Source organism: Pongo abelii, chromosome 13 (genome assembly GCF_028885655.2).
Source record: "Pongo abelii isolate AG06213 chromosome 13, NHGRI_mPonAbe1-v2.0_pri, whole genome shotgun sequence".
In the NCBI taxonomy this organism is placed as follows: Eukaryota; Metazoa; Chordata; class Mammalia; order Primates; family Hominidae; genus Pongo; species Pongo abelii.
Window position 1 is genome coordinate 119,232,785 of NC_071998.2, and position 12,323 is coordinate 119,245,107.

The window sequence follows — 12,323 nt, forward strand, 5'->3', positions numbered from 1 at the left end:
CTCAAAAAAAAAGCTTCTGGGACTGTGACAGGGAAAGAAGCCCTCGTCTCCACCCCTAGACACATTAGACACATGACCACGCTAGAGACAGTGTCCAGAAAACACATGTTTACCCGTACGTTCCTGATACGGCCCCGGCAGTCACAACTCCAAGGCCCCTTCACCAATGAACCCCAGGCTCTCGGCTGCCCCAACCAGGGCGGCCAGCCTGAGAAGTGTGGCACCAAAAGGTGGTAGGGGCGGCTGGGGAGGGAGGACCAGGACTGGCACAAGGTCATGATGCTGGTGAGTTGGGGGCCATCAGCCCCAGGGACAAAGGCCACTTGACAGACCTGGAGGTGGGGTGAGCCCCCAAATGCCATGAATTACTCAGGGAGTGGAGTGGGGAGACAGGGCTCCCCACTCCACTCCCCTTCAAGTCATGAGGCCTGAGATGGCTCCAAGTGTTGCCGGAATGGGGCGGGAAGGAACCTTAGGTCCACCCAGCACATGGCAGGAGGCAGGATCCATAAATTAAATGTTTTTGTGGAGTGTGATGGCTTGGGATGGGACATCCCGGAGGCCTCGCAACGGCATGGCGGCTGGCAGGGCGACGGAGGCTACTCAGTCCTCCAGGACGGATGGGCGAACACGATGGGCCTCTTCTTGGCCCAGCGGGAGAAGACCGCCTTCTCAGTGATGAAGCGGTGGGCGCTTCGGGGCGCCTGCTCGTGTGCCAGGTACATCTGACATTCATCCAGCCGGCCCTTCTCGAAGTAGTGGTAAGGCACTGAGGGGTGGCTCTTCTCCCTGCAGGGTGGGGAACAGGGCTGGGGTGGGACAGAACCCACTCGCCTCCGGCCATACCCTGCCGCTTACCTTGACCACCCCTCGCCAGGCCCATGGGCTCATAAAGACCCACGCCTGATCCCTGGGGAGGCCAAGACACACCCAGGAGTAGCAGATCCCAAAGGCCAGGGTTTGAGTCCTGGCTCTGCCTCTTGCAAGCTGGATGACTCTGGGCCAGAGATGGACCCTGTGAGCCTCAAGAGCCCATGTGTAAAATGCAGATGGTCACATCCACCTTCCAGAACAAATGCGTAGATCAAGAGATGGAGACTGCAGGCACCCTGCTAGTGGTCCTGGGCTCCTGGTGAGGGAGGAGCCCCTCATTCCCATGTCAAGAGCCACCAGCCCTGCACGCCCACCTCCCCATCAGCATCACGGGGGCCAGCCGTGTGGCCAGGGCCATGGCTGGGGCACAGGGACACCTGTCACCTGGGTGACCTGTTCTGAACTCGTTAGATTCCATAATATTGAAATATAATAATATAGGCCGGTGCAGTGGCTCACACCTGTAATCCCTGATCCCTGAGGAGGCCAAGGCAGGCAGATCACCTGAGGTCAGGAGTTCCAGACCAGCCTGGCCAACATGATGAAACCCCGTCTCTACTAAAAATACAAAAAATTAGCTGGGCGTGGTGGCACGCGCCTGTAATCCCAGCAACTAGGGAGGCTGAGGCAGGAGAATCGCTTGAACCCGGGAGGTGGAGGTTGCAGTGACCTGAGATCGCACCACTGCACTCCAGCCTGGGCAACAAGAGCAAAACTCCATCTTAAAAAAAAAAAAAAAAGAAATATAATAATATAACAATGGTATAAAATCATACCATAAACATATCTGAACTTGATCGCATGCTGGTATTATAATAGCAAATATTATATGTCAAAAATAATATATAATATCAAAAATTAAAACATATAAAACATATCACTGATATATAAAAATATATATAAATATAGAAAAATATAAAAATATATAAATATATAAATATATATAAATATATATAAATATATAAATATGTAAAAATATATAAATATATATAAATATATAAAAATATAAGAAAAACAAATATATATATATATTTAGGCCCTATATATATAGGCCCTGACTGTGGTAAGCACTTTTGTAGATTATTCCCTCCCTAAATGTTTCAACAACCTTCCAAGGAAGATGTGGTTCTTTTATCTATTTTCCACATAAGGAAACAGAGGTTCTGCGGGGTGGCATGACTGGCCTGTGAACAGCCTATGGCCACAATGGCAGCACTGGGGTTGGTAAGGCAGCCTGTTTGACACTGAGCTCTTTCCCAAGGCCCAGAGCCCAAGGGGTATCTGTGCTATGGTCACCCACCATGAAGCCCACACACCCTGTCCCCCCACAGCTCCCAAATCCTCTGGTTTAAGGCCTGGGAGGGCTGACAGTCCTCCCCGCGTCCCCACGTGCCCGGCCTGGCCGGTCTGACCTGCAGTAGCTGTCGCTGACCATCCCATAGACCACGATCTCCTCACACAGCTCCAGCGCGAGGATCATGGTGAACCAGCCGGTGCTGAGGAAGGAGCCCGACTGCCTCCTGGGGGTGGGAGGGGACGGGGGGGGGACGCTGTCAACAAGGGGCCATGTGGTAGCTCTAGGCCTCGGCAGCACTTGGTACTTTGCCAGCCCAGGGCTACGCACCTCAACCTCTTGCGGGGGACCCTGGGGGAGGCTGGGGAGGGGGCAGAGCCAGCCCAAGGCCAGCAGTGGGTGACAGGCAGAGCAGCACACAAACCCAGGCCTGATCACCTCCTCAGCACCCAGCAGGGTTCGGGCCCAGCTACGCTTTGCAGGGTTTGAGCAAACCCCTGGATGATGGGTGTGGGGGCTCTGGCCACATCCTCTCCTCATCTAAGGGACCAGGCCTGGGGAGACAGCACGAGGCAGCAGGGCACCATGGTTTGAAGTTGGGTGGGGGTTCTCTAGAGTCCAAGGATCTTCCACTTGAACCCCGGCTCTGCTATGGGCATCACATTTGCTCGTGAACCTCTCTGAGCCTCATGACCGGTCTGTGAAGTGGAGATAATTCTAGGGGGTTATAGGGAGGGAACACTGTCAGCCCAGCCCCTGCCCGCATGCCCCCATGCCCCACTCAGAGCAAGGGGCTAGGTGGTGGCCCCAGCCTCAGCTCCCTGGAGGCAGCAGCCCTGAGTACTCTCGCAGCCGAGGGCCACCCCTCTCAACCTCTACAGAGCAGGTATGAACTGGTTCATTCATTCAAACTAAGCCCCACCCAGGCCCTGTGCTGGCCCAGAACCTACCTCATCTGGTGCTAACATTCCAGGGAAGCACCAGATGGGAAGGGAAGGAGACAAATAGATAAACAAGTAGCTAGCAGACAAATCTATAAGCAAGATGATGGCAGAGGGTGACACCTGCTGCCAAGACAAGGAAACAAAGGAATGGATAAAGAATGCCAGGGCGGGAGGCACTCCTTCCGATGGGGTGGTCAGGGTGGGCTTCCCTGAGGAGGTGACCTGAGTAGCAAGAGGAGCCTGTCACGGGAAGATCTGGGAGAAGAACATTCCAGGGAGAGGGAACAGCAGGTGCAAAGGCCTGCAGGTAGAAATAGGCATGGATGTCTGAGCCCCAGATGGCCAGTATGGGTAGAACAGGGAGAGTGAAGGAGACACAAAGTCACAGAGGCAGGCAGGGGCGGGCTCACGCAGGGCAGGCAGGCCAGGAGTGGTGGGGGTGGGAAGCCTAGGTCAAGGTGGCAGCCATGGGCCATTGTATGTGGCAGATGATGGTACGAGGGGAGTCAGAGGCACAGCCCCATTTTCTGGGGGATACACCAGAGGCTGACTGTTCTATCTCCTGAGCGCAGAGGCCAGTGGAGAGCAGGTGTGTGGAGGAGGGGCCGGCAAGAGTCATGAGTGTGCTTTTGGGTATGACATAAAATGAAACCTTGAATGCAGAGTGCTTCACCCAATGCCTGGTGAGCAAAGAGGGCTGTTATTGCTCTGTTTTGTTTTGCTTTTTGAGACAGAGTCTCGCTCTGTCACCCAGGCTGGAGTGCAGTGGTGAGATCTTGGCTCACTGCAACCTCTGCCTCCATGTTCAAACGATTCTCCTGCCTCAGCTACTCTCCCGAATAGCTAGAATTACAAGTATGCGCCACCACACCTGTCTAATTTTTGTATTTTTAGTAGAGATGGGGTTTCACCATGTTGGCCAGGATGGTCTTGATCTCTTGACCTCGTGATCCTTCCACCTTGGCCTCCCAAAGTGCTCGGATTACAGGCGTGAGCCACCGCGCCTGGCCCTAATTTTTGTATTTTTAGTAGAGACAGGGTTTCACCATGTCGGCCAGGCTGGCCTCAAACTCCTGACCTCAAGTGATCCTCCCGCCTTGGCCTCCCAAAATGCTGGGATTACAGGTGTGAGCCACCGCACCCGGCCTCTAACATTTATTATCCAGAAGGGATATCAGAGACCAAGTTAGACAGACCATTCCCTCCAGAGAGAAGTGCTCCCTCATGCCCCCACACACTGGCTAGTGCTTCCCATCAGGTGCTCAAAAGGCCTGCCAGCCCTCAACACCATCTGGGATTCTAGATCTGCGTGACAGTTTCCTGAGTGACATCCCCTCTGCCTCCTGCCCCCCATTAGAGGGCAGGAACATGTCTGCCTCCATGAGTGCTGACCTCCCGGGCCTGACAGAGCAGCCCCCTGACGGACAAGAGACTCCCAGAGAAGGAAGGCCCCCAGCTGCCAGAGAGACCCCAGCAGGCAGGCCCCAGGCTCACCGGTTCTTGCCCGTCTCATCCTGGAAGATCTGGTCGCAGTAGGCCATCATGTGCTCGGTGAAGGTGTACACCTGCAGGCCGGGGTACATCCTGGTGAGCTGCAGCAGCGTGCGGTAGGTGCGGCCGCCAAGCACCCGGTCCATGTGCCTGCCCTGGCCCCACACCACGTAGAGCGTGTCTCGGGCCTTCTGGAAGTAGTGTGAATAGTTGCGCAGCAGCAGCGGCACGCTTGTGTGTGAGATGACACGCAGGGTGCTGCGCTGGCCCACGTCCGCCTCAAAGCCCACGGTGGGCGCCTGGTTCATGCGGAACACGCACTCAGCACTGTCGATCTCAGCACCCAGGCCTGAGCCCAGCATTTGGCCGGAGCTGGACACCACGGCACAGCTGCGGCACGGCTCGCGGACCAGTGGCTGCAGGGCAGTCAGGGACAAGGAGACAGAGAGGCATGAACATGCAGCTTACACCCCCTGCACCTCCCCCAGGAATAGCCAGCAATCTTGCTTGATCAGGTATCGGCTCGAAGGACTGTTATTAACCCATTTTGCAGGCTGGGCAGCAGGGATGACATTCCCGAGATCACAGTGATACCCAGTGTCAGAGCTAAGGTTCTGCACTCAGCCCCCACTTCCTCATCAGCCTTATCTGTGGTCCTCATTCCTGTTGCTGCCTCTGAGGCCCTGTCTCTATGTAATGAATCCTTATGAGGTTTGCTTGAGCAAATATTTATAAAACACTTAGAACAGTAGCTGGCATAGGCTGGAGGTCATATAAGTATTTGTTAAGTAAACATGGACCTCAGCTCTTCAGAATCATTCTTAGGCCACTCCCTAACCTGCGCATACCTCACCCACACTGTGCCCAGTTTCTAAGTAAAAGCAGGGTCGTCAGCGCCCAGGACAGCTGTGGGACTCCTTGGTCCTGAGCCTGAATCCTGGCTCTGCCCCCTCCTAGCTATGTGGCCTGAGGCCAAGTCACCGGCCTCTGTGTGCCTCAAGTCTCTCATCAATAAAATAGGGAAGAAAACAACATCTGGGCCGGGAGCAGTGGCTCACGCCTGTAATCCCAGCACTTTGGGAAGCCAAGGTGTGTGAATCACCTGAGGTCAGGAGTTTGAGACCAGCCTGGTCAACATGGCAAAACCCCATCTCCACTAAAAACACAAAAATTAGCTGGGCGTGGTAGCACACGCCTGTAATCTCAGCTACTCAGGAGGCTGAGGCAGAAGAATCCCTTGAACCTGGGAGGTGAAGGTTGCAGTGAGCCGAGATTGCGCCACTGCACTCCAGCCTGTTGACAGAGTGAGCTCTTGTCTAAAATAAATAAATAAATAAAAATATAAATACAACAAAAAAGAAAAAGAAAACAACATCTGGCCGGGCGCGGTGGCTCACACCTGTAATCCCAGCACTCTGGGAGGCCGAGGTGAGTGGATCACTTGAGATCAGGAGTTCAAGACCTGCCTAGCCAACATGGTGAAACCCCATCTCTAAAAATTAACCAGGTGTGGTGGCATGTGCCTGTAGTCCCAGGGCAGGGCTAGGGCAGGCACATGGACTGGGTGCTCGGCGGCCGCACCTACCGCACACTGCTGCAGCTCACCTGGATGTACCCCGGCCTGCAGGTGTAGGCCTTCACCGAGCACATGATGGCCTACTGCGACCAGATCTTCCAGGACGAGACAGGCAAGAACCAGTGTCAGGAGACTGAAGCATGAGAATCACTTGAACCCGGCAGGTGGAGGTTGCAGTGAGCTGAGATCGCACTACTGCACTCCAGCCTGGGTGACAGAGCTAGACTCTCTCTCAAACAAACAAACAAAAAAACATTTCTTGGGCGGGCGCGGTGGCTCATGCCTGTAATCCCAGCATTTTGAAAGCCCAAGGCAGGCAGATCACCTGAGGTTGGGCGTTCGAGACCAGCCTGACCAACATGGAGAAACACTGTCTCTACTAAAAATACAAAATTAGCCAGGTGTGGTGGTGCATGCCTGTAATCCAAGCTACTTGGGAGGCTGAGGCAGGAGAATCGCTTGAACCCGGGAGGCGGAGGTTGCGGTGAACTGAGATCACACCATTGTACTCCAGCCTGGGCAACAAGAGCAAAACTCCATCTCAAAAAAAAAAAAAAATTTTCTTTTTAGAATCTAGGGCTCAGAGCCTAGATCACACCACTGCACTCCAGCCTGGGAGAAAGAGCAAGACTCCGTCTCAAAAAAAAAAAAAAAGAACCTAGGGCTCAGAGAGGTGATGTGATTGGTCAGGATCACATGGCTGGTGAGTAGAGGGGCCAAGCTCAAGGTCCGGTTTGGGACAAGCCCAGCTCTCACTACCCACCCCGGATGCATTGCCTGGCCCACTCACCTTCCCATCTGGCACACTGCTATATCCACTGAAGTGCAGGGGGCCCGGCACGGTGGGCCTGGAGCCTGTGGGGAAGTGGTCCAGGCAGGTGGCCAGGCAGAGAGGCAGGCCGGCCCAGCAGCACAGGAGGATGTAGACGGCAGAGAAGACCACGGAGCACAGGATGATGAGCACGAGCCGACCCTGAAGGAGATAGTGGCCATGGGGGGTGTATGTGGGGAGGGGCTCCCAGAAGCCTCTTCAGCGCTGCACCTGGCCTCCTGGGTCTAGAGCAGCTCCTAGAACAGCAGCAGAATCCAGTCTCCATCCACTGGGCCTTACCTGGGGATGCCAAGCTCTAGGCACATAAGGCCCTGGAGATAACACTGTTATCATCCCCACATTCTAGATAAGGAAAGCAATTTGGGGTGAAGTGTGTAGTACAAGGCCATACAGCAAAGAAGCAGCACAGTGGGGACTTAAATACCGGCTGGAAAGCCCATATTCCTAACTGGAGGCTGGGGTGTACTGTGCGACCTATGGCTCTCCATCCCTCTGGGCCTGTTTCTTCCTCTACAAACTGGGGACTGATAATGCCCACCGTGTGAACTTATGGGAGGGGGGTAGTGAAAGCGTTCTGTATACTGTAAAGTGCTATGCACATGACAACGGGAAAGTGGTGCCTCAGAAGGGACACCAGCCCCTTCAGCCTAGGACCAGGGCTGCCTAGTGTGGCCCTGCCTCCTCCCCACCCCCAGCTGACTCGGTGGCCATCCCCTGGTGATCCGGATCTGGGTCAGCAGGCCAGGTGGCACAAGGAGATTGGAGCAAAGGTCATTCAAGAAATGGTTTTAATAATTGAAAAGCTGGTGCCTGGAGGCTACCGCCTCCAGAAACCATGTGCCAAAGGCCATTGGAACCAGGAAGCTCTTCTAGCCATCTGGCCTAGACTCAGCCTGGGTTGGCCTTGCTGGCAGACTTAGTGAATGCCCCCACCACCACCAAGCCTCCCAGAAGGGGAGGGACTTGGTGGCAGCAGAACTGTGGGCTAGTCACTGGGTAGTGGGCCACCCTGGTCAGCACCTGTGTCTCTCTGGGCTCCAGTTTTCTAGACTCGAGGCACAAGTCCCTAGGCCACCCTTCAGAAGCCACCGAGCAGTTGGCTGGTGCTCTCCGAAAATCAGAAGTGGGAAAGCGGCCCCCACCCCCTACCCCATCACCCCACCTGCCCCGGTGCATCCTGCCCGAGGCCCACCATTTTCTGCCCGCAAGCTATGTCAGTTTCTAAAAATAAGTCTTTTCTGTGTGGCCAGCTGTGCAGGGGAGGGAGTTCTGCCTGGCACCTGCTCCCCTGCCCATGAGGAACCAGAGACCTTGACTCAGGCAGTCGAGATGAACTGCCCCCCACATCCAGCTCTCTCTCCCACAGCCCGGGGCTTCTGCAGTAAAGACAAGAGGGGCTGAACTGAACTTCACACCCCCAGTCCCAGGTAGGCTTTGCCTGGTGAGCCCGCAGTGTTATCTCCGTTTTACAGGGATAGCAAGGTACTGACCCCGCAGAGTGGATGCCACCCGCCTGGGGCCACACGGTCTGCAAGAACAGGGCTGGACTTTGAGGCCATTCTGCCCTTCTCTGCTCGGCAGCAGGGAGGTCGGAAGTGGCAGTGGGTCCTGAGGTGGAGAGGCTGCTGAGCTGCTCCGCCGGTCGGGGCCTCTGCGTTCCCTGGAAGTCCTCCTTCTTCCCACTTACCGGAGCCTTCATGCTGTTGCTGTCCCTCAGTAGTCTAGGGGCTGCTGTCTCCAGGGCTGGGGCTGGGAAGGGGTGGGAGCCGGGCACCTGCCAAGACCCAGAAACTCAGAGCCGGGAGGGGTAAGACAGGAGGGGTTCTAGGCTATAGGGAAAACTGAGGCAGGAGAGGGTACAGGCCGGGGTGAAAGCACATGGCACCCGGGAATCCAACCCCTTGACGTCTCCAAACACCGGAAGGCAATGTCCCCATCCTAAAGGAGCAGGAATCAGCGACCTTTGCGAGACCTCCCGCCAACCCAATTCCCAGTGCGCAGATGGGGAGGAAGAGGCAGCGAGGGGGCGCCCTTAGCTCAAGGTCACCAATCAGGTCTGGGGGCAGAGACAGCCAGAAGCCCGGAATTCCACCCCATACATCCTACCTCTCTACCCGGGGGACGAATGGAGAGGCCGGGGGAGGGCAGGACGTGGGTTTTTCACCGCCCTTCCAGATTCCACTGCCGCATCTCCCGGCCGAGTGCTAACCGGGCGTGCAGGCTGGGGTTCGCAGGAGGCTCGCGATCCGCTGCTCGGAGCTCCATGGCCCCCGGGCCGGGCCGACTGGGCTGGAAGCTGATCCGCGCGGCCAGAGGTAGGGGGCGGGGCCGGGGCCGGGGCCGACGAGGAGGGGCGGAGACTCGCGCGCCGGGGGCGGAGCCTGCGCACCGCAGGCGGATCCTACGAGCGCGGCCTGCGCGACCTGGGGAGGGCTCTGCGCGGCCGGGACGGGGCGGGACGTGAATGGCTGGCGGCTAGGCCTCCGGCTAGGGGCGGGGTCTCAGGGCCGGGGGCGGGGCTTCAGAGCCGGGGCGGAGTCTGAGTACCAGCATCTGCCTTTTCCGTCCTCCCGAATTTCCAGCAGGCTCCTGCCTGGGCGAGGCTGTCGGGCCGCAGGGGAAAGAGACCTAGAGGATGTCGGGGGCCACCGGGCAATGGCGGCCTGGCGGTCCGGACTTGAGTGTCTCTATTTCTGAAGTGGTGGTTGGGGAGGGAAATTAAGCGGGGCTTCGGGTCAGGCAGCCCACGTTTCAACCGGTAGGGTTGCTGGATTTATCAAGTAAGATACAGAACACCCAGTGACACTGGAAATTCAGATAAACAACGAATACATGAGTTATTTTCAATATGATTATTTTATTATGATTACGTCAGTGTGACAGTCACCTGAGCCTGTTTTTCTCCTCTGAGACACATGTGTAGAGGCAGCTCCTGTCACAGCCAGGATTCGAACCCAGGAAGTTTCACTCCAGACCCGGGGCTGTGACCACCTACTCTTACCTCTCAAAGGCTCCCTCGCTGGAATGTCCTCCAAATCCAAGTCAAGTTAGCCCAGGCCCCAGGCAGATGCTGCAGTGTGTCCTATTGGGGTCCCTTGGGATCTCAGAGGCAACTGCCTTCAAGCGCCAGGCTGGTGGCGGAAAGCACTGGGACAGTAGCAGGGGTGGGCATATGGGGAAGTGAGAGGGCACACTTCCCGTCTAGGATTTTTTTTTTTTTTTCTTTTGAGACAAGAGTCTCTCTCTGTTGCCCAGGCTGGAGTGCAGTGGCACCATCCTGGCTCACTGCAACCTCCGCCTCCTGGGTTCAAGCAATTTCTAGCTAACTTTTGTATTTTTAGTAGAGACAGGGTTTCACCATGTTGGCCAGGCTGGTATCGAACTCCTAACCTCAAGTGACCTCCCTGCCTAGGCCTCCCAAAGTGCTAGGATTACAGGCATGAGCCACCACGCCTGGCCCTTGTTTATGATTTTTTGTGCAAAATATTGCATTGGCCAGAAAGATCATTTCACCATCCCCACCACACCCACCTCCTCTGCAGGGCACTGGCCTGGGAACAAGCTTGGGCTTCTGCCCTGGTCTCCGTTTCAAACTCCTTTTTGCTTTTTCTCAGAGGCTCAGGCCTGGGCAGGATGCCAGGGTATCTGTCCCCAGCTCAGCAACCTTCCCAGTCTACCCTGCTCCAGGTTCAAAGCCAAATCACCCCTGGGCCTGGTGCTCTAGGCCTCAGTGCCTTCCCTATCCAGGGGCTGGGAAGAGGGCTGCTGTAGTGGCTCTGCCCACTAGGGGCCTCCTTTGAGCACAAACTCTCCTGTCACTGCCACTCCAGCCTGGACACACACGGGGAGTAGTGGTTCACGCTCGGTCACCATGGCCCCTCACTCACACAAGGCAGTGGGTCCCCAAAGCCAGAGCCCTTTCCTCTCAGTCCTCGTTCTTCAAGTTTCTTTCCTTATCGGCCCAACCCTAAGGGCACAATGGTGAGAAGTTCCCTGTGGATTCACTCACTGCCCACAATGGCTGGTGAGGTGATGATTCCTTCCCCAGAGAGGCAACTCCATCCTTGCTAGGGCCACATGGAGACAGGGGCATGCTCAAATGGCCCAGGCTCCCAGGGTAGATGAGGATCATAAGTCTACAGTGGAACTGTGACCAGGAAGTCCCACAGCCCCAGATAAAGATCTTCACTTTGCTTTTGGCAAAAACCTACTCTGCTTACCACAACCTACATGATCCTACACGGTGTGAACTCCTTCAGTCACCTTCCACCTGCCCTGGCCACCCTCCCACCACCAATCATACAGAAGCCATTCGTACTGCAGGGCGTCTGCACTCACTGTGTCCTCTGCTGGACTGCGCTAGTCATATGGTGGCTCCTCTTATCATTCAGCTCAACCATCACCTCCTCTGAAAAGCCCTTGCCCGCCACCCTACCCAACACTGCACCCCAATCCCTCTTGCCTCACCCCAACTCAGTTTTTCATAGTATTTGTCACACTCTGAAATTGCCCTGTGTATTAACCGGTTGCCTTGTTTATGGTCCACCTGCCCCACAGACTCTAAGCTCCATGTGGGCAAAGTCAGACCAGCCGTGTGCTCAGGGCACCTCCAGCACCTGCACAGTGCCCGGCACACACTAGGTGCTAGGTCACGTCTATCAGTGCATGAGTTAGGAGAGCCTAGGTCCCATGAGTTCTTGGACAAATCACTTTCCTTTCCAGCCCTGAGGTCCCGGCTAGGCTCACGGCCAGAGACCCAAAGGTGGAGAGGGGCTGAGTTATCCTTATGTGTGAGAGCGGGACTCTGTGGTGCTGACTCAGCCCTGTGGGATGCAGACAGGTGGAAATGTGGAGTCAGACCCCAGTTCCTGCTGCAATTCCCTGCCACCTCTGAGTTTCCCTGGCCCATCACCTCCTGAGTGATGGGCATGACACACTCTATGTCACAACTTCCTGCTAAAGTAAGGACAAGAAATTTCCACTCAGCTCATGCCAGCACAGAGAGGTTGAGAAATCAGGCAAGGTCACCCAGACAACTAGGAGTGATATCAATATTTAAAGTACATATATTCTGGTGAGGTGCAGTGGCTCATGCCTATGGGCCCAACACTTTGGGAAGATCAAATCAGGTGGATTGCTGGAGCCCAGGAGTTCGAGATCAGCCTGGGCAATATGATGAGACCCTGTCTCTGCAAAATAAAATAAAATAAAATAAAATAAAATAAAAGTAGCCGGGTGTGATGGCACATGCCTGTAGTCCCAGCAACTTGGGAGGCTGAGGTGGGAGGATCACTTGAGCCCAGGAGGTTGAGG

At 55.5% G+C, this 12,323-nt stretch overlaps 1 protein-coding gene across 8 annotated transcripts; it reads right to left on the minus strand.

The window, feature by feature from the left end:
- Positions 1 to 93: 93 nt before the first annotated feature.
- ST6GALNAC4 (ST6 N-acetylgalactosaminide alpha-2,6-sialyltransferase 4) lies at positions 94 to 9,363 on the minus strand. 8 transcript variants are annotated; one of them, XM_002820240.6, is made up of 6 exons: positions 9,117 to 9,363; positions 8,698 to 8,784; positions 6,969 to 7,151; positions 4,606 to 5,018; positions 2,286 to 2,393; positions 94 to 789 (listed from the first exon to the last, which is right to left on the minus strand). In XM_002820240.6, the coding sequence occupies exons 2-6, from the start codon at positions 8,707 to 8,709 to the stop codon at positions 600 to 602; spliced, it is 906 nt and encodes a 301-aa protein (XP_002820286.2). In that variant the 5' UTR covers positions 8,710 to 8,784; positions 9,117 to 9,363; the 3' UTR covers positions 94 to 599. The 8 variants fall into 8 exon arrangements, with proteins under 8 accessions (XP_002820286.2, XP_063570533.1, XP_063570532.1 ...); XM_063714463.1 differs by having other exon boundaries at positions 9,220 to 9,356; XM_063714462.1 differs by having other exon boundaries at positions 8,501 to 8,784; positions 9,220 to 9,343.
- Between the last annotated feature and the right edge of the window lie 2,960 nt (positions 9,364 to 12,323).

Coding starts and splice junctions, on each gene's coding strand:
- ST6GALNAC4 (XM_054520704.2), bottom strand. CDS start 8,569: ATGGCCTCAAAGTCCAGCCCTGTTCTTGCAGACCGTGTGGCCCCAGGC. Junction 7,152..8,500: donor GGTGGCATCCACTCTGCGGG/GTCAGTACCTTG, acceptor TATCTCCTTCAG/GGTCGGCTCGTGCTCATCAT. Junction 5,019..6,968: donor GCAGTGTGCCAGATGGGAAG/GTGAGTGGGCCA, acceptor ACTGCCCTGCAG/CCACTGGTCCGCGAGCCGTG.